This window comes from Camelus dromedarius, chromosome 6, assembly GCF_036321535.1.
Source record: "Camelus dromedarius isolate mCamDro1 chromosome 6, mCamDro1.pat, whole genome shotgun sequence".
Taxonomy (NCBI): domain Eukaryota; kingdom Metazoa; phylum Chordata; class Mammalia; order Artiodactyla; family Camelidae; genus Camelus; species Camelus dromedarius.
In genome coordinates, this window is record NC_087441.1 from 59,629,031 (window position 1) to 59,649,960 (window position 20,930).

The 20,930-nt window shown below is 45.7% G+C and overlaps 1 protein-coding gene across 12 annotated transcripts in view; it reads right to left on the minus strand.

Annotated features, from left to right (window-relative positions):
* The window catches only part of ANKRD6 (ankyrin repeat domain 6), a 196,320-nt gene that overhangs the window by 49,641 nt on the left and 125,749 nt on the right, over positions 1-20,930 (minus strand). For 9 of the 12 annotated variants that reach the window (XM_031456036.2, XM_031456044.2, XM_031456041.2 and 6 more), the window contains exons 1-3: positions 9,409-9,736; positions 4,725-4,823; positions 3,060-3,158 (exon numbers count right to left, since the gene is read on the minus strand). In XM_031456036.2, coding sequence (XP_031311896.1) covers positions 3,060-3,158; positions 4,725-4,823; positions 9,409-9,702 — 492 coding nt within the window. In that variant the 5' untranslated portion in view covers positions 9,703-9,736. Of the gene's footprint in view, positions 1-3,059; positions 3,159-4,724; positions 4,824-9,408; positions 9,737-11,788; positions 11,888-20,930 lie in introns of those variants that run through there. The other 3 variants (XM_031456043.2, XM_010987694.3, XM_064486862.1) reach the window with 1 other exon arrangement.

A 20,930-nucleotide genomic window follows, 5' to 3' on the forward strand; every position in this document is an offset into this window, starting at 1 on the left:
AGGTCCCCGTATAACAGGCACTACAGTTGCATCTGTCACTCCTGGTACAGATAGTGACCCTCTTACTTTATGGACTCTACCTTCAAAGTCAAAATGACAAGTAAGGTTCAGAATCATGTCCACAGCAATCTTGCAGAAAGAACTCATAACAAGAAGAGGATTTTTTGAAACTAAGGGAATAAGGCCGGCAGTCTGCTGCTGAGCCCTAGAAGAGTAACCAGAAAAGCAGGCAGCATGAGCGGGTGGCAGTCTGAGGGGACTGTGAGCAGCCGGGAGGTTAAACGCATAAGCTCAGTGTCTGTTTTGCTGAGCTGGGTCAGGCCTGCGGTTGTGGGGTTCAGCGCTCTCAGCCTGCCTGTTTATGGCTCCTCCCTCAGCTGGCTTACTCCTCTCTGGATCACACAGCACTCTCTCCCCAGACTCACGGATGGTTTATAGTCTCCTTACCTTTGAAAAGAGGACTGAGTTTTAAAAAGTAGAGGAAAACTGCATACCGCTGGGTCACTGACTTCCCCTCTCGTAACCCTGGCTCTCACTCACCTGGGCAGTCTTTCTTCTTCACTGTGACCTCCAGGAACTTGGAGGAGGGTCTAAGCCTGAGAGCCGAGTGAGCTCAGTGGTTATTAACCCTTGGCTGCAGGCTGGAATCACCTGAGGGAGCCTTGCAATAGACCCGTGCACAGCTGCAACTTTGATGTTCCGGGCCCAGGGCGTGGGGCCCAGGCTGTTCAGGTTTTAGCAGTAAAAGTCCTACATTCTGGGAAGCCCCTCCAGCTACAGCAAATTGAGACAGCTGGTCACCTCGGGCCTGGTCATCAGGCAGGGTTTTTTTTTTCCCCCCTTTTCCTAGGAAATTTTAAAGTGCAGCCAGGTGGAGAACCACTGTTAGCTTAGTCTTCCAAAATGAAGCGTCTGCCCACGTTTTAAACACTCTATTCCCTGTGACAGGGCTCAGAGCTTGGCGTAATTCTCACTGCAGAGAGAAGGTGATCTCAAAGCTGTTGGCTTCATGGGAGTCATTAAATATGTGTGGAATACATGAGTGAAATAAAAGAAATCTGATGGTTGTAGAAATATACCAGTTTACTTTTGCCCATAAGAAAATATCAGTGATGCTGAAAAACATTTGAAGGAAAGAAATGAAAAGACATGGGTTAGAATATACAATTATGGCACATCCATACAATCACACAGGCAACAACAGGGAAGACTCTCAAAACCATTGTGCAAAGTGAGAGAAGTCACAGAGAAAAGGAGGCAATGTTAAAATCTGAAATTAAAAAAATGTGACCTAGACAGATACACAGGGCAGGTATTTTCCCTACCTTGAGCAATAACTACTGATTTCCCAGACAAGGGCTGCCATATTTGCTGAGTATAAAGGACCTTTCTTACACAATGGAATATTACTCAGCCTTTAAAAGGAAAGAAATCCTGTCATTTGTGACAATGTGGATGAACTCAGGGAGCAATACACTAAATGAAAAAAGTTAGAGAAAGACAAGTACTGTATGATCTCACTTCTAAGTGGAGTCTGGAAGAAAAAAAAGTTGAACTCATCAAAACAGTAGGAAAATGGCTGCCAGAAGCTGGGGGGTACGGGTAGGAGAAATACAGAGAGGTTGGAAAAAGGGTATAAACTTTCGGCTGTAAGATGAATAAGTCCTGAAGATCTACTGTAGAACATGGTGACTGTAGTTGATAACACTGTGCTGTATAAGTGAAATGTGCTAAGAGTAGAACTCAAATGTCCTCACTCACACACACAAAAAGATAAACATGTGATGTCACTGATGGGTTCATTAACTACTGGGAATTATCAAATCATCATGTTATACACTTTAACTACCAGCTGATTTTATTTGTCGGTGATACCTCAGTAAATCTGGGGGGGCGGGGGGGAGAAGGACTTTCTAGAGGCTTCCCCAGAGGCTGTGGCTGGTGCGGAATGCAGAATCTCTCTTTTGGGATGGCACCTCACCTGTGCTTCCAAAAGCCTCTGCTGCTTTACCTAGAGAGAGAATGCGTGGCATCTCACAAAACTTTGGGAGCCCTGAGGGGGACAGGAGGGCTACGCTGCAGCGGAGGCACCCTGGCGAGTTGATGGCCCTAATTGTGCCACAAATGAATCACACGTCTTACTCAAAGACTCCACTGGCTCCCAGCTGAGGTTTCCCTAGCCATTAACTGGGAACCACCTACTCAGAGTTGGTAAAAGCTTACTAAATCATGATCCAGGCCATGTACCACTTCAAAGAAATGGAGAGCCACCAGGCTGCCAGGCAGTGAGCCGGGTGCAACTGGAGACGTTACGATGCGTGGCTTGCTTTTTCCTGCAAGCTTCCGGCCCATGAGGGAACCATGTGAAATATTTAACCAGTAACTAGTAAACACGGCACAGCTGTGAGGGTCCACGGGGTGCTGTAGGAAACAGCCCTGGGAGGCTTTTGGGGAGGGGGAGGCTGCCGCCCTCGGGGACTGGCTGGAGGTCACCAGGCGGAAAGGAAGGAGGTGATGGGAGGGTGAGCCCACTCTGATGGTGTGGGAGGCGCACACCAAACTCTGCCAGAGAGATGACTTCAACAGAGGCTGAGGCCACCCTGGGGAGGCCTGAGACAGAGACAGACTGAGGAGTGTCCCTGGAAGGTTTCTGAGCAGAGGAGGAGCAGGATGGAGAGAGACTAGACAAACTGGCAGTCAGTTATGAGGCTTCTGAACTCATCCAGGGACACATTAATAGTGAGCACAGAAGGACAGGGACGGAGGCAAGGGGGGGGTGACAGAGGAAAACGAGGAGGAGGAGACGCTGCCGTTCCTCCCCTGTCCCCATGAGGGCAGGGCTGGCTCCCTTAACCACCCTGTCGTAGACCAACAGAGTTCATGGGAGGCTGGAGCCTCAGGTAGGGTCTCCTGCTCACCGAGGAGTTTCAGGCTTATCACTTCCTTTCCGCAGCTCCCAAGCCCTCGCTCTGCTCGGTGAGAAGAGTCTCCGGCGGGGAAGGCAGGCCACAGCCGCCCTCACCTGTGAACAAGGGAATCTAGTACCTGCTGGGCCTCACCTTGTTCTTGGCAAGCACGTTGGCTCCTGCTTTAACGAGCAGCTTGGCTGATTGGCTGAAACCGTGCCAGGACGCCTCGTGCAGGGCGGTGTTCCCGTCCTGGGGAGAACACATGGGGAGAGAGTGCGTGTTACCCAAGACCTGACCCATCTCATTGTAGTCAATACACCGCAGTGTATTTTAGGGCACGGCGCAGGGCCTTTCTCAGCGGGGGTGTCTCACCTGAACCCAGGAAGTGGTCTGAGTGGCCAGTTTCTCCATCCTCCCACCAATGGTACATAACAAGTACCATTCTAGGTGCGCTCTAGACTTCTGACACACAATGGGTGACTTAAAGCATTAGGGCTTAAGCTTCTCTGGGAACCCTGGTTGAGGAGGGCTCACGTTTAACAGGAAGCCACATCAGGACGCAAGGTGTGCCTTCCTCCCCGCCTCTGCTGCCCAGGGGCTGCCCTGCTCTGCTCTGCTCCCGGCCCCAGAGAGAACCCTGCGAAGATCAGGCCAGTGAAGAGTCCAGCTTTGTGCTTTCCAGGGGCCCAAGGGCAGATAGGTAAATCCCAAAGCTCCTTTTTCTTCCCCCAAATTTAATCTCACCCAGCTTGATCCAAAAGCCTCAGGGCCCCAAACAAATGAACAGGCACTGAGGACAGTGATTTGTAAATAAGGCAAACAAGTGTCCTCAATAGGCGGCTTTTAAATAAAAATCAATCAATTAAACACAGCTTGCATTTGCTTAACTTACTACTAAAAAAAGAACTATTAAGTGCAATGCATTGAGTGGGGTGGGGTGGGGCCCCGAGGTAGGGGTGAGGTGAGGGGAAGCATCCAGAGAAGAGGCAGAAACACCCTCTCTGCTGTTCCGGGCCAGGGCGGGGCGGTCAGCCAGGCTCAGTGCAGAGACAGTCTCCAGTTGTGTCCGGGCTCTGGCTAAGACATTCATTCAACACACCAAGACACAGGCCTGACTGCTGACACCCACAAGGGGAAGCCTAGGGTCTCAAAGGCCAGAGAGTTGGGGGATTCTGGGTGCTGGTAATGATCTGCTCCTTGATCTAGGGGTTCACACAGAGGTGCTCAGCCAGGGCAAACTCACTGAGCTGCACACTTACTAGCTGTGCACTTTTCTGTGTTACACTTTAATGAAAGGCTGTCTAAAAAAGTAAACGGGTTGAACTGCACTTGATTGCAAAGTTCCATGTTTTAAGACTGTCTGACAATTTAAAAACACTGGATTAATATATGTCATTGGGATTTTTTTTCCGAAGAATTGATTTTGCTCCCTTTTTTCTTCTAATATAGTTTAAATAAATTAACTCGCTCAATTATTAAAAAAATAAAAAAGGAAACAGTCTGGGACACATCCCTTCCCCAATACAGGCCTCCACAGGTCATTACTTCTAGATTTTTTTTCTTCACCATCTATATTTATTTGGTTGCCCACTGCTGCCACAGAACAGGGGGAAGGATTTAAAACAAAACAAAACAAAACAAAACAAAACAACACCAATATGCTGGGATATCAGATACTCTTTCAGAGGGACCCTGGGCTGATTTTGTCACGTTAAATCACAAGTGAGCAACAAGACTCAGGAACGCCAAGGTTTCGCACACTGGGAAGTTCTCAAAGTGGGTCCTCAGGCTGATGGCTCCCACTTCCCGCCTCACCTTGTCTTGTCGGTCCAGAGCACAGCCCTCCTGGATGAGCGCCGCGATGACCTCGGTGTTCCCCACCACCGTGGCCCGGTGCAAGGCGGTCTGATCCCCCTGCAGGTGGCGCAGAGGCGAGGACAGGGGTTAGCTCTCTTCCCCCATCACCCTCTCCTCACCCCCTCGCTCCTCCACTGGACACAAGGACATCCCCCATCACCGCAGGCCAGCTGGGCTTTGTGGTCTAGTTAGTAGGCAGTGCGTGCCAGGAAGAGTCATTTTGTTCACAAACTCAGTGGGAACCTGAAGCCAACCGCAGAACAGCCCTCGCCTATCCAGAGTCAACCTCAGGATAAGGGTCAGACCCTCACCAGCCAGCCCAGAGGAGGGCAGTGTGACTGTCACATCTGTGAAGAGTGGGTGTGAGAGCCGGACTGTGTGCACTGTGCAGTAAAACCAGCGGTGCCTGGAATGTTTATTCCTTTCTGAGTCCTCCCGTTCCTGGCAGTCAGGGGACTCACTCGCCTGCTCTGTCAGTTAGCAGCGCTGATAACTGGATGGCGGATGTGTGATTGTTGATTGGACTGGACCTGGCCAAGAGCAATGCCGGGGTTACCCTCGGTCATCCGAGGACGCCAGGGACTCAAGCTATCCCTGCACATCTCTAAGAAGCTTCTCCTGGTGTTTCCTGACAGCATCCTCTCTGATTTAGAAAGCATTTGACCCCTTTCCCTGTGATCAGATTCCTGAGGTTGCCAACCTTCTCTTTCTCTGTGCGGGCACCAAAGGGAACTTGACTTTTCCCCTAACTGCAGTTGAGAGAAGGACTAAAACTCCTAGAGGTAAGACGGTCAAGTCTGTAACAAGAGAGAGGGCTAAAGTGTCTGAGAGCACATCTCTGACAGGCACTCAGGAAGTCAAGTAGAGACAAATCAAATCCAGCCTGGGAGCAGCCTTGAATGGGGAGATGGGTGAAGAGTGAGGAAAATTCCTGGTCGGAAGAAAGAGGCGTAGGGACAAGAGGGTCTGGAGATGTGAGTGGTGCACAGCCTTGAGAGACACCTGTCACCTCACTGGGCCTCAGGTTCTTTACCTGTGAAGGGAGGGAGTTGATGATCCCCTTCCCTTCCTGGGGTCTATGATTTGGTTGGCAAGAGTTTTTCATAGAGTTTCCTGGTGGAACACTGGAAGGGTAAAGGACATGCCCCAGGACACCCCTGGTCCTTAGCCCAAGAAAGGAAAGAGAAAAGATTAGAAGACAGAAAATACAGAGGGGTTTAAAAGGCAGATGCACTGCTACCTAGAACTAACATCATCAAATGCTGATTTTACTTACTAACCTCCCTGGAATCTACAACAAATGACAATGCACTTTAAAAGCACTTAATCCCCCCCAAAAGTTCTGGAGATGGATGGTGGTGATGGGTGCATAACAATGTGAATATACTTAATGCTACTGAACTATACACTTAAAAATGGTTAAAATGGTCAATTTTATGTTATGTATAGTTTATCACAATAAAAAAAGCACTTAATCCTATTTAAAAACCAATTCACATTTTAAAAAGCATTCTATTTTATTTATTTTGTTTTTGTTTTGGGGGGAGATAAATTAGGTTTATTTATTTACTTATTTGATATTAATGGACGTACTAGGGATTGAACCCAGGACCTGGTGTATGCTAAGCATGCACTCTACCACGGAGCTATACCCTCCCCACCAAATTCACATTCTTAAAAAAAAAAACTCCCTTTAAAAATGAATGAGGGGAAATGATTTTTATTTTCTCCCTTATACTTTATAATACTTTCCAACTTTTTAATGTATAATTTTTAGCATCAGGAAAAACTTCTATTTATTAAAAGTCTAAGCTGTACCAATATACCAGTAACTGGACTGTTTATGTCTCAGAATCGTTTCTCACTGTTTATTTGTAGAATTTAAGGGATTTCTGCAGTGATGGGTCAGGACCTCCAGCCCCAGTACCATGATTCCATCCACTGTCCACTGCATTCTATCACAAACCCACCCTTTGGCATCCTAAGCTATTATCCCATTATAAATTAGGTTTTGACTTGGTTTTCTTTTCATCCACCTTTCCAAGACCCCTTACTCAAAAAGGACACTTTCTGTGTGCCATGCAGTCAAAAGAAGAAAATGGCCACTGGGTCAGTGGTTGCACAAGGCGTGTGAAGCTGTTACACATCCACTTCAAACATCTTGGGAGGTGTTTCCAGATAAGGTGGACTTAAGGCCCAAACAAGCAATCATGAAAAATTGCCCAGCCTTAACTTTTAAAAACTTCTATAAGATTTTCCAAGCCCATTTCCCTACCGGAATGGTTATAGGTTTCCCAGAATGGACTTCAACTGCAATTGATTGTTTCTGACCTGATGGTGCCCTGTTCTCAGCCACAGAGGTGAGGCTGCAGCCTGCTCCTTCAGGGTAAATACCGACTTGGTCAGATATCTAACTGCTAGAGGCCTTTTAAGATTTGCACCAACTGCGGCACTCTAATTAGCACTCCTTGGACCAATCAGAACGACTTATTTACGTAATGAAACTTAACCATTCTGTCTGTGCTGTGCATGAAGAGTGGGTCGTGTCCGCCACTCTTGCCGGTAAGTCATCCCGCAGCCTAACCTAAGCCTGGCTTTGGGTCAAATGTTTTATTGTGTTTCCCGAGCTGCCACTAAATCAGGAGTTTGGAGCCAGAACGTCATTGTTATTTATTACTTGCTCTTAGCATGAATCTCCTGTATTTGCTTCTCTAGAGATAATTTTCCTTTGTGAAACTCTGGCTCAATGCAAGAAGCTAAATCTAACTTCTAGGTCAGCCTTTAAAAGTAAATTTCCAGATGGATGATCAAGACAAGGAGATCTGATGACTGGTGTGAGGCTGCGGTGGGAACACAAGGGTCTTCAGCCCCTGGGCACAGGTGACTTCTGTGTGACCCCTCTCCTTGCAGAGACCCTTTGCAGCACTGCCTGTCTCCAGGCACAGCTTCCCCTTCGTCTTCAAGCCCCTCAGTCACAGATCCCACTTACAAGCCTGGGTCCTTGCCCTGTCTGTCTGATAAACACGGCTGAAGTGAAGGGCAAAGCCAGCCTTTCCCCACCCTAAGTGGTCCTTGAGCGGGACCATTAGCTTTGCTCACACCACGTGGGGTGGTTCTGGAAGCCTGGGCACTTTCTCTGGTGTGTAAAACCAGCCACCCTAAAGCTACCAAGGGGAGCATTAGAGGCTGAGAGACATGAAATACATACGTCAAGGGCCACCTCGTGCTCTTGGCCTCAGGGCTACTCTTTCCCCCGAACACAACACAGCAGAATACCTGAGACCCTCGACTGAAATGGGGTCAGTTACCTGTGGATCAACTCTTCCTCCTATAAAATGAAAACTGACTTGAAGTATTTCCTCTTTGAAATATGACACAGAAAAGAACAAAATGTGTCCTTAATATATACTTATTAAGAGGCGAAAGCAACAACTCTGACATCTTTATTTATATACAATCTAAATATCAGCCATGAAGTTCTGACACTTGGGAGGGGGTGAAGGTGGGACGAGTGCAGCACTGTTAGCAGCACTGACTCATTTACTTAGTGAATATTTACTGACCCTCTCCTGCGCTCCAAGTGCCATGGCATCTAATTCTCTCATTTAACTGACTGAAAAAACTAAGGCCCAGTGCGGTTCAGGGCCTAGCCTCAGAAAATTAGCTAATTCGGGGTAGCACAGCTGGGCCAGAATTCAAATTGTGAAGGCTTTTTGCGCTCAGCCCAAGCTGTTTGCAGCCTGTGAAGTCCATCAACCTTAAGACAGGCCTAAAAAAAAAAAATCAGGTGCAGGGTGAGGCTATAGCTCAGCTAGTAGAGCGCATGCTTAGCGTACACAAGGTCCTAGGTTCAATCCCCCTACCCCTGCTAAAAATAAAACAAACAAGTAAACATAATTACCTACACCCCAGAAAAAAAACCAGAACAAAACAAAATTACATGCTTGTTAAAAAAAAAAAAAAGTGCCTCTGTGGGATGGGGCTGCCTCTTTACGGCATCATCAAGCTTAAGTGCTTTTAGCACAGTGCCTTGGCCAGTACGGGCACCTGAGAAGTATTTGTTGAAGAAGCTTCTGCCAGGAAACTTGCAGAATCAGCAGCTTAGCACTTCAGCAGTTTGATCTGGAACATGCAAATCATGTTCCACAGTGACTGTGAACTGACCTGTTTGCAAAGTACATGAACTGCCACCTCTCGATTTTTCTGACATCAGTGTTTCTTATTTTGGGATTTTGTTTTTAATTTTGTTTTAACTTTTTTCTTTGTGGGGAGGTAATAAGGTTTGTTTATTTATTTATTTATTTTTAACAGAGATACTGGGGATTGAACCCAAAGACCTCATGCATGCTAAGCATGCACTCTGCCACTGAGCTATACCCACCCCACCTCTTACTTTGGGATTTAAGAGGTTTGCAATATTTGAGGTCTAAATTTTTGTTCTGAAATGCTTTTAAGTTCTCTCCCACATGGTGAAAAAGAGTGAGCACAGTGTGGGCAGATTCCAAAGCCAAGCTCACAGAAGGAACCCAGTCATGCAAAGGTGGAGCACGCCCCTCTTCTGGAGGAATCCCTCCCAGGTGGCACAGGCAGACACGTGGCAAGGAAGCTCGAGACAGGGTAGGTGCTCAAAGCAATTGCTGACCTCTTTTTCTCTCTCTGATCTTCTAGGGTTCTTCCTAGCCTTTCTTCTCTGGTTTTTCTTAGTTTTTTCTTCCTTCATGCCTTTTACCGTGGCCACAGGGTCCTGGACTATTTCTGAGGTGGGGGCTGTGTGATTGCTCATGGACCAATCAGAGATGGCGTGAGAGCTCCAATGAGCGTTGACAGGGTTGGCAGGAAGCAAGAGAGAACTTGCTCCTGGAGTTGCATATTCTAAAGAACTGGTTTCCACAGGTTCAAATTCATAATAATCCCACTCCAGGGCACTGGAGGTCATTCTTCAACTAATTTTCAGTCTTTACCATGATATAAAGAACAGTATCTGTAGAACATGAAGTTAGGAGTAAATTCTTCATAACATTAACATTCTCTATTTATACCCATCATCCAAGACAGGTAACTTCTGAAATAATTCTGAAATAAATACTTAATCTCCCAGCTTTTTAAAAGAATACCCATAAAGAGTTTTCCTCCTTGAATTCCTGCATGAGTTTCAAGGCTGATCAACAAGCATAGTAAACATATAGAGGACAGACATGAACCATATTCTGGCCAAAGCATTCCTTCAGAACTAGTAAAGGTCAAGTCAGTCTTCTCCATTCCCAACTGTTTTCACACTGCCTTGTTGCTGTTGTGTTTTTGTTTTGTTTTGTTCTAAGTTGTCTAGGAGAAGCAATGTACACATTGTCTACACTAAGGGAAAGATGCAAAAAAAGAAATAATTCCAATAAATGAAAGAGACAGTTCCTGTCTAAAAGAGAGCTGGCTTTCCTCTTGCAGACATGTCCCCCTTTGGTGATGTTGTGAAAATTCTTGATTCTTTTACTTCCTATCTTGCCTGAAACAAACAGCAGCAGTTCTAGAAAGTCAGCCTGAGTTTTGCTGCAGAAGAACACAGTGGTACTCAGAGCTCAAGACCTGAGGCAGTAGTGTTGAGTCGGGATGGGTTAGCATGCCTGGTATTGCAGCCTTGCCACCGTGGCAAACAAGGGCTTTAATTATGCAGAGAAGACCAGATACATCCCAACATATCTGCACCAACAACTCAATGCTCTGCCTTTCCTGTGGTCAGAATCTCTTCTCTCTCCCTGTATTTTTGCTCTTGTCACGTAAGGATAAGATATAATCAGGTATGTTATGATGACTATAGTGCAAAGAAGGAAAAAAGTATCGAGACCCAAGGTAAACATCAACAGCTTAAAGCTAAATCAGCATCTTTTGAAAAATAACACCCTTGCTGACTCAACAGTTTCCAAATATAACCAGAAATTTATGAATGACACCGGACAGCCTGCTGCCCATGTATAAAACAATGACATATTCAGTTATTTCTTTGAGCATGCTGTTATTCTCGTGTGTTTGCCAAGGTTTAGGACATTACACAGAGACCCAAAGAAAACTAGAAGCTCTGGTGACCCACACCTAGCACACCTGAGGGTTTGAAATTTGATAACATTCTATAACCACAGTTATCAAAGGTGAACCTGGAAAGGGTTGTAACTGCAAACTCTCCAAAGATTCTGTGTTCCTCACAAAAGTTCTTGCATTATCATCAGGACCTTCTGCTAGTGGCTCACTGGAGGACAATATACATAACCTTTTCTGAATTTCACCTCCCTGAAGACCCAACAGGGCAACCCCAGGTACTACATGACTCCATGCCAGCCACTGCTGATTTACTCAGGAATTTACCCCAAAGGAGCCAACTGGAATCTCTTTCTAGATAATCTGACTAAAGAGACTCAGAGACTGAGTCTCAATCATGGTGGTAGCACTAGAGTGAACTCTTTCTGGAGGCTACCTTTTTCTCCAATTCCATGAGATCAGTGTCCTGTTTTTTTCCTTTAAGTTGATTCTTTTTAACTAAATGTATACTGAGTAAGAAAAATCAAGGCAAGAAAAGAAAAAAAATTTAGTTTTTAAGCCCCACCTTTTCTCCAGGGGCAAGTTTGGTCAACAACACATTTCTAGCAGGCCTTGCCCACACTCACTTGTGAGTGTGTGTGTGTGTGTGTGTGTGTGTGTGTGTGTGTGTTTGGTGTGCTCCTTTATACTGAGACAGGACACAGACAAAATGCCCTTCAAGGCTCTGTACTTAAATAATACTAGATAGGAAATAATAGTACTAGATGGGAACCTAGAAGGGAAAACCACCCTCCACTCCCAAACTCAAACTTGCTACTAAGGATGGGTCCCAGAGCAGGTCTTCAAGAGGAAGTTCTTCCTACCAAGATGCAGCTACCAAGTGCTAGCGAGCATCTGCTACTGTCCCCACCCCCCATAGCTGGTTACACACTGTGGGATTCCAGGCAGACAAGCCCCCTTGATAAACATCCCCTGATAGAGTGATGGCTTCTACTCACATCATCCTGGACATCGAGGTCACAGCCAGCCTTCAGCAAGATCTGGACCACAGAAAGATGGCCCTTGTTGGCAGCAAGATGCAGGGGGGTCCGGCCATGCTGTTAATGCAGAGCAAACACTGATTTCAGAACCAGACATCACAACCACTCCCCTGGGGGTGGGGGCCTAGAGCAAGGTTTGCACAGTGGCACTCCCTGCCTCCTTCAGTTTGGCAGGAGATACTTATGGATTTACCCAGAATTCAAGTTTGTCTCAGTTAACCTTCGCTATTGGCATTGTGATTGATGAACAAAATATGCTCAAAATGTGAAGACTTCCTTCAGTTCATCATTTCTACTCCCCACTCACCCAACTAGGAAAGTGAGGGGTTTCATGTCTTCTCTTACTTCCCCACTGGTTGGATACTCAGGGATGGTTAAGAGGTCACAGTGAATCTGACAGGGTAAGAGATGGGACAGCAGCAAAGGGTTAAGCTAATCAGTCCCAGAAAAGTCTGGTTAGTAAGTCCTCAAAACTGAAAATGCTGTGCAAGCCATCAGAACAGATCCTCCCTGTTTTAAAAACAAATTTTAAAATTACAAAATATTTCAGCCATTTAAAAATATGAATACTATTTTTAAATGTACATACCCACCAACGACTTTAAGAAAAAATTAGAAAAACCATAGCCGCCGCTCCTTGTGAACCCCTTCCAGATCTCATCTCCCCTTGTCCCCGAGGTAACCACTCATATTTGGTGTTTGTTACTCCTTTGCCTTTCATTTCATTTTACTACATGTTTGCAGCCATACACAATAGATAAATATTGTTTTGATTGTCTTCAAATCTTATGTAAATTGTGTTAAACTGTACAATACCATTTAGCAATTTCTTGGTTCAACATTATATTTTTGAGTTTTTAAAAAAATTGTCAGAGTGGTGGGTATAGTTCAGCAGTAGAGCATGTGCTTAGCATGCACAAGGTCCAAGGGCCAGTCTCCAGTACCTTCATTGAAAATAATAATAATAATAATAAATAAAAATAAAAAATATTGTCACAAGTAGTGCCAGTTCATTATTCACTCACTCTCCCACTGATGGGTTTCAGACTGCTCTCAGTGGTTTGCAGGACACATGTGTATGCACCTGAGTAGGCTTCTCAGCCCTGTCCCTGAGTCATAGAGACAACTGTTCCCTGCAAGCAGGCTCCTGAGCTATGACACGGCGGGGGACACCCAGAATAACCCTCCTCAGTGTAAGTCAACACTATCTGGAGAACCGACCTTGCCAAACTCCAAATTCTCCAAATTCCAGAGGAGACATTATGTTCCCTTTGCTTTCTCCTTCAAGTTCACCATGAAGAATTGTTTCCACCTCTGCTCCAAACAGCATTTAACCACGGCCCCTACCTCTGCCGAAAAAATCCTGGAGGAATCAGAGTCTCACATGGCCTTGGGCCTTTTTAGCATCTTGATAAAACTTCCCAAAGACTTTACTAATATTCTAGCTGGATAAACCCGTTTATGATCTCCATAAAGTGCCGGCTGGCCATGGGTAACCAGCCTTGGAGGAAACCAGAGATAGCAGACAATAAAGGATCTTAATTTCAACCCACAAAATGCAATCAAAAAGCATTAGAATGATTATGGAAAGAAAGAGGTCAGAGCTCACTTTAAAATTAGAATTCTTAATTAAGAAAAGTTTCTCCCAAGAAAGTGGGCTATAAAAAGCCTTCATAAAACAGCCATGTCTGGGATGAGATGAAGGCGTGACCTTCCCTGGCTGGCGATGATGTTCCGCACGGCTGAGTAACCTTTATTCCTCAGACAAAATGTCCACAGCTGATTAGATGGAACAAAACAACCTGGTTCCACTCAATGGGCCTGGCCCCAGGCTCCATCTGCCATCATGTGTCCTTGTCAAGGACGCTGAATCAGTGGCCTTCACAAAGCTTCTAGGGCATTCTGAAACAAAGATGTGTGCACTGTGAGGAAGGCTGACAGGAGCGGGGGACACAAGTGCTTCTGAGGAACTGGGAAGTGCAGACCACGGCGGGGAGGAGCTGCCCCCAGAGAGGCTGGAAAGGAGGCCACAGGCCGCAGAGTAACAGGTCAGGTCAGGGCAGCCCCGAGGAACAGCCTCGTCGGCAACCAGATGTTACTGCATGGAAGCTGAGGCCCGAGGAGGCAAAAGGGTTTCCCCAAGTGAACACAAATAACCAAAGGCAGGAGAAGGAAACACTGATGCGGTTCAAACCAGGTCACATCCAGAAAAGCTCTTTAGAAATGCTGTATCACTAACAAGATAGCCCTTCCTACTCCAAGTCAGCAGAGGCCCCTCTGGAGAAAGGAGAGGCCAGAGGCCCTGGGGCCGGACAAGCCTAGTTCAAACCTCAGCGCTGACTAAGAACACCTGTGTGATTGGTGCAGGACACGCTCTTCAGCCCATCTTCTCTGTCAAACAGGAATAGCCTTCACCGTCCGCCCCCTAGGCTTGAAGTAGGATAAATGAGGGAACACGCACCACCTACCACAGGTTTCCCTTCCCTCCAACTGTCCTCAGTCCTCACCCCTGAAGACACCCCAACTGTCCCCCTCCTTGACACCTGTACACCTTTACCTTAAAGATCAGTGAGATATTTTCAATGGCACAGACCTGGGCAAAGAGTTGGCTCTCAGATCACCTGGACAGCGAGATGAGCCCTAGCTGGAGGGTCGAGGTTCCTACCATCCAGTTCTGATCTGCTCATTCAATTCCATTTTTGAAATACAATCCAAGGTTCTAAACCTCCATGTCTCTCTGGAAGGGCCTTCTTTACTGGGAACACCCTTCTCCAAACCACGCCTTTCCCAGTTCTCCAAGAAGAAATGTCCCGGGCTTGTGTTCTCCACTCCTACAGCACTTTGGCTCCCCCTCAGGAAACCACCACAGTCTGCTCTGAGTGTCACCCTGGGCGCCGCCCGCCATCTCCCTGAGGGCAGGACTGTGTCTTCCATGAATGATGAAGCAAGTTGGTTCTTGGGCAGTATAGGGCCATTCCAAAGAGGCCTGTGTCCCTCAGTCACAGGGCAGGCCGGGGCCACCAACAAATTCCACAGTTCGGGGCTCAACCAGTGAAGTGGAGAGTACGGGTGATTGCAGACTTCAAGTTCTGGGATGTCTCAGCCTCTCAAAAGAGGTGTAGACATCCTGGGGGCTTTACGAGCATTTACGCAGCCGCAACAGTGACACTAGGGCTTCTCTGAGGAAGGCCAGCACCGCCCCCACATGCCTGCCTTCTTTTCTGGCATCTAATAAAACTAGTAGCAAAGCCAGTAGCAACGAGTTTCCCACTGACCCTGAAGCTGTCCAATCCTGTCCCCTGGGCTCTCCTAACACCACCCCTTACACACACACACACACACACACACACAAATATACAGGCACACACACACACACCACCCACCAAAGTAGGAGAGCAAGCAAGAAAGGAAGACAAATGTGCTCGGTTTTCCTGAACACTCTGTAGTGAAAAGCAACAAACATAGAGTCATTCAGGGGAGTAGCTGTTCCTACCCTGCACACAGGGATAGTCCAAGGCCATGCCTGATGAATGGGGAAGGCTGAACCCCCCTAAGTGTGAGGGGCAAATAAACACTGATCCTTAGAGGGGACTTTGAATGACCCAGACTCAAGGATACAACTGCTCTCATCTCCACGCCCCTAGGACTGGCCAGTGGAAGAAACGGGAACAGGATAAAAGACTGTGTACCATGAATGATAAGAGGAAGAACTTTCTAGAACATTGGTTTGTCTGGATCATATCCCAGTTCAAAGACCAGTTCAACCCAACTCAACCCAGGCCCTGGTGGGCCCAGCAAGACCAGTAATGATGAGGACAAGAGCAAGAGACAGCAGCAGCCAACATTTATAGGATACCTGCTATATGGTAGACACTATCTCAAGAATTTTATTAGCTCATCTATGTATTAGCTCAGTCGATCCTCCCAACAACCCTATGAGGTCGGCACTATCATTAAGCTCATTTTACAGATGAAGAAACTGGCACGGAGAGACTGTCACTGGTTCCATGTCATGCAACAGGCCATCTGAACCTGGATTCACCCCTGAGCCGATGGACCGCGGCCCCCATGCTCTGACCCACCAGGGTCCCTGTGGCCCGCTTGCTGTGGGGTGAGGGTCTCCCCTGGCTCTGTGCTCCCTCCCAGGAGGCTCCCAAGACTCCCAGATGATGACTTCTGAGGGTGCTAGGAAATAATCCGGTTTCCTTAGAACCTCAGGCATGAGGAGAGAGGTTGCCCATTCTCCCTGTACACCTGAATTGCCTGGGAGGCTGGTCTGTTTGTCTGTCAGTCCACCTGTCCGGATGACAGAGCCCCCTCCAGTTCCTGACTCAGCGCTCTGTGGGGTGCAGCAGCAGGGGTTCTACAGCCTCCCCAGGTGACTGTAATGAGTGACTGGGGCTGAGAACTACAGGATGAGATGAAGACAGACCAGCATAACCCTCCCTGGAGCAGCTACAGGCCCTCCGGGGAAACTGCCGTGTTGGGCCTGTCCAAGCAGGAGTCATTCCTCTAGCTACATTCCTCATGATGCTTTCATCCCGTCCTGTCATACAGAACACTAAAAGACTGCATCTCCTCAACGCAGAACTTCCTGAGTCTTCAAAAAGTATATAAGCAAGATACTTACTAAATTTTTGGATATAAGCAATATAATGACATTACTAAAAATTTGGAAAGTAAAAGCAAATCATCTGTGACTCTACCACCCCATATAATGATTATATCTTTATCAGTCTTTTCCCTGCATCTTTTCTATTGATGCTTTTGCCCAGTTACACTTCTAGGTCACATAAAACCAGCTTGCTTGTGCATTAATACTATGCCTTAAACCAGTGGTCCTCAAACTTTATTGGGCAGCAGAGGGCTTGTTAAAAGACAGATATCTGCCCCCCTCCACCTCCAGTCCAGGGTTTCTGATTTTGTAGGTCTGGGGTGAAGGCTGGGAATTTGCATGTCTGACAAGTTCCCAGGAGAAGCAGATGATGCTAGTAGGAGACCACATTTGGAGAGCCACTAACAGAAACCACTGGTTTTCAACCCTGTTTCACATTAGAGTCGCCTGAAAATATTTTTAAAATCTCAAATTTTATCCCTAAAAGGCTGGATTCCATCAGCCTAGGGTGCGGTCTTGGCATGGGTGTCTTTTTAAGTTCCAGGTGATTCTAACATGCAGCCAGAGGTTATAAACCTCTCTTTACATGCTTTAAAGGTGCTTTAAAGGTGTGGGTTCCTCCAACCTGCCTTGGGGCAGGATGGGCCATCTGAGACCAGCGGGGAGAAAGGGCGCAGGACCTTACAGGGAGCACACTTCCCTGATCAAACCAGGGAGAGGCAGGGGCTGGGAGCCTGCTCACTTGCAGGGAACTGAACAGCAACGAGCCTTAAGCGTTGCCAGGCAACAACCACAAAAAAGTGGCCTCACTGTCAACAACTCTGGGCTCTGGTCTGGGTGCTGCTTTGTCCTGGCAGCACCGTGCAACCCGACTTCCAGCAGAACTGCTGCATGGGAACATCAGAGCGACTCCTGTTCCAGCAGGTGACCCATAAATCACAGTCACAGGCGATCATAAAGGGCGCTCAGAATGAAAAGTCCCTGCTACTCATTTGGAAGAGGCTAACTACCAGCTGGAGGGGGCGGGGCTCTGTCAGGGAACATTCCAGGAGGAAGATTCCTATTCAGATAAAGATCTTCCACCAATGAGGACGACAAGGGAGCCCAGTCAAAGGCAACCAGCTTAAAATACACCTTGAAAGGAAAAGGAGGTGTTTTGTTCCTCCATGTGTTCAGATTTGGTACTTAACCTTTCTCACTGGATGCTCCAGGCAGATTGAGGTGCTTACACTGGAGAGATCTCCCTAGGAAGGGGTCAAGCCCCAGGGAGGGAGGCCAGGGGTCATCTGAAGACCACAAGCCACAGAAACAAGCCTAGAAAGACTCTTCATATAGACTCCATGGTGCCTGGGAGCCCTGGACCATGACCCTTGTTACTCATTACTCCAGCCAGGCCCCAGAGGCTGGGCCACAGCTCCTCTCTCTTGTTTAAGTATCTTGGATCCTCCTTACTGAAAGGCAGGACTTTCACACGTATAACACCTGCCCCATGAGCACCTGCCCCGGGGATGCCTGCCCCATGGACACTTGTTCCGTAAATGCCTGCCCCCTGAATGCCAAGCCTGGACACTCCGCAGGGCAGCTGCCTGGTCTAACTGAGTGGACCAGAGAAGTGAGGAGGAAGGGTGCTGGTGCTTAGCCATTCCTGGAACACCGCCTTTGTTCAGTGATATGTTTTTGCTCAAGGTCACACAGAAACATGGGACAAAAGGCGGCTAAAGGAATTAAGACTCATTAGCTCGAAGAAATAAAACAATTTAACCATCTAAACTAGGGGTTGTTACAAGGAGGGTGGTTGCAGAGATGTGACCCACACGGTGGGAAATAGTTTAACAGGAAGAATTTAGATACAGCCTAAATTAGCAAAATAATTTCAAAATGACAACAGTTCCTTTCTTCAGATCCTGAGAAATACAATAGGTCAGGGGTGCAGTCTTTTTTGAGGCAAGTAAAGTCTGTCTATATTACCTGTAGCATTAAGGAAATAAGAAAGGAAAGAGAAGTAGGGAGTAAGAAAGTTGTAATATTAATAAAGTAAGGAGTGGCACATTTTTTAGAAACAATATAATATTTGGATTGAAGAGGGTCTTTGAGAATTTAATTGGATGAGGATAGGGCTAACAGAGGTTCAGTGATTTTTTAAGAGCTCAAATCTTGTATGTGGCAGAACAAATAATAACTAGAATCCTAGCCACTTGGCTCCTTATTTAGGTTTTAAATTGTACAAAATTCCCCACCAACTTTCTTAGGTGTCCCCAGGGTCCGCTTAACATAAACAGTGTTCCCGGAGTTTCAACTGCCTGGAATGGTGTAGAGTTGGGTCCAAAACTTCAAAGTCCTTATCTTAGGCTTATGATTCAATGAAAACAAAGTTAGAAAGACGTTCAGGAAAAAAATGGGCAAAGAAAAAGTGCCATGGATAAAGGTGAGAAAATAAAACTTTACATTAAAAAATTATAGTTTAAAAAGCCTTCAGAGCTTTCTTTCCTTTTTGGAAATGTGTTTTGTCTGCCTGTCTACTTGGATGAGTGACACATCGCATCTTAATCAGACTGTAGGTGACAAGAAGCAGCAAGGGTGTAAAGTCCTAGGATGACAAAAATCAGGATTCAAGACAGCCTCAGGCTGGAAGAACAGCTAATTTTAACAAGACAAAATGTAATGGGGGCAGATGTAAATTCCTGCACCGAGGGTCAAAGGTCCAATCACACACAGGCAGGGATACTGGGATTGTCCCGTAAAATAAGCACGCTCCCTTTTAAAAAGGTCAGTTTCTTATGCCAAAAAGCTTCATAATGCTTTTCTAAGTCTTACCTTGGGGAGGGTCTAGTAATCATAAATAATTTAGAGAGGTGATTTGAAATGCACATGGTTAGGAATCCATTATTCAAATATAATGGCTTAATTAAAAAGAGAATTCCTTTCAAGGTGATGTAGAAACTGTCAGGGTTGGTCTTGTTTCTAGAACGGTCCACCAGCAAGAAGGACCAAAGTATTTCAGGCACCTTGACTGGCAGTTAAGAATTCCACTGGTTCCTGTAGTACATCTATCTCTAAGTTAGAAGGTATCAGTTAGTGGTCTCCATGCTCCTCACACATAGCACTTAGACAGTATTTTCAGTGGGTTGATACACTGACACAGCCAACCATGGCAGTCCAAGTGCATGATGAACTATGGCTGGGAGATAAGAAGTGTCCCCTCTTATTTCCATATTTCTAATCACATTTCTAATCTTTTCTATGATAATTAGACTAATTTAATTCAAGTTTTCTGCTTCTTAAGTGAATTAAAAAATTTTTTATTATGGTCAAATATACATAACATAAAATTTATCATTTAAACCACATTTTAGTGTATAATTCAGTGGCATTAAGTATATTCACAATGTTATGCAACAGTCACCATTATTCAATTCCAGAACTTTTAATTATCCCAAAGAGAAACTCTGTATCCATTAAACAATAACTCCCTCCTTCCCCCACCCCTGCTAACTTCTAATCCTACTTTTCATCTCTATTAATTTGCCTATTCCAGTGCCTTAAATAAGTGGAATCATACAATATTTGTCCCCTTCTGTCTCTCTTATTTCACTTAGCATAATATTTTCAAGGGTCGTCCATGTTGAAGCATGTATCAGAATCCCCTTCCTTTTTAAGGATGAATAATATTCCACTTTATGTTTATACTACATTTTGTTTATCCAGTCATCTGTTGATGGACGTGTAGGCTGCTTCTACCTTTGACTATGAACACAGATGTACAAATACCTGTTCAAATCCCTGCTCTCACTTTTTTTGGGTACATACCTAGAAGTGGAATTGCTGAATTGTATGATAACTCAGTGTTTAACATGAGGAACCACCATACTGTTTTCCATTGTGGTTGTACCATTTTACGTTCCCACCAGCAATGCATTAGGGTTCTAATTTTTCTACCTCACCAACACTTTTTTCTTTTTTGTTTTGTTTTGTTTGATGATAGCCAACCTAATGGGTGTGTATCTCATTATGATTTTAATTTACATTTCCCCAGTAACTAGTGGTGTTGAGCATCTTTGTATGTGCTTATTGGCCAGTTGTATCCTTTCTTTGGAGAAACATCTTTTCAAGTCTTTTGCTCATTTTTTTTTTTTTGAGTTGTTTTGCTGTTGTTGAGTTGTTAGAGTTCTTTATATAATCAGGATATTAATCCCTCATCAGATACGTGATTTGCAAATATTTTCTCCCATTCCATGGGTTGCCTCTTCACTCTGTTGATAGTATCCTCTGATGCACAAAAGTTTTTAATTTTGATGAAGTACAATTTATCTAATTTTCTTTTTGTTGCTTGTGGGTGGGTCCAATTTTTATAACTGATATTTTGCTGGGACCCTCCATTTACTTTAAGTTTTCATATTCTTGGAGTTTCCCAGTGATAACAACTAACACTGAGTCCTTATTATCTTCTAGGTAATCTATTATACCATTTTGTCCTCCCAGCCACCC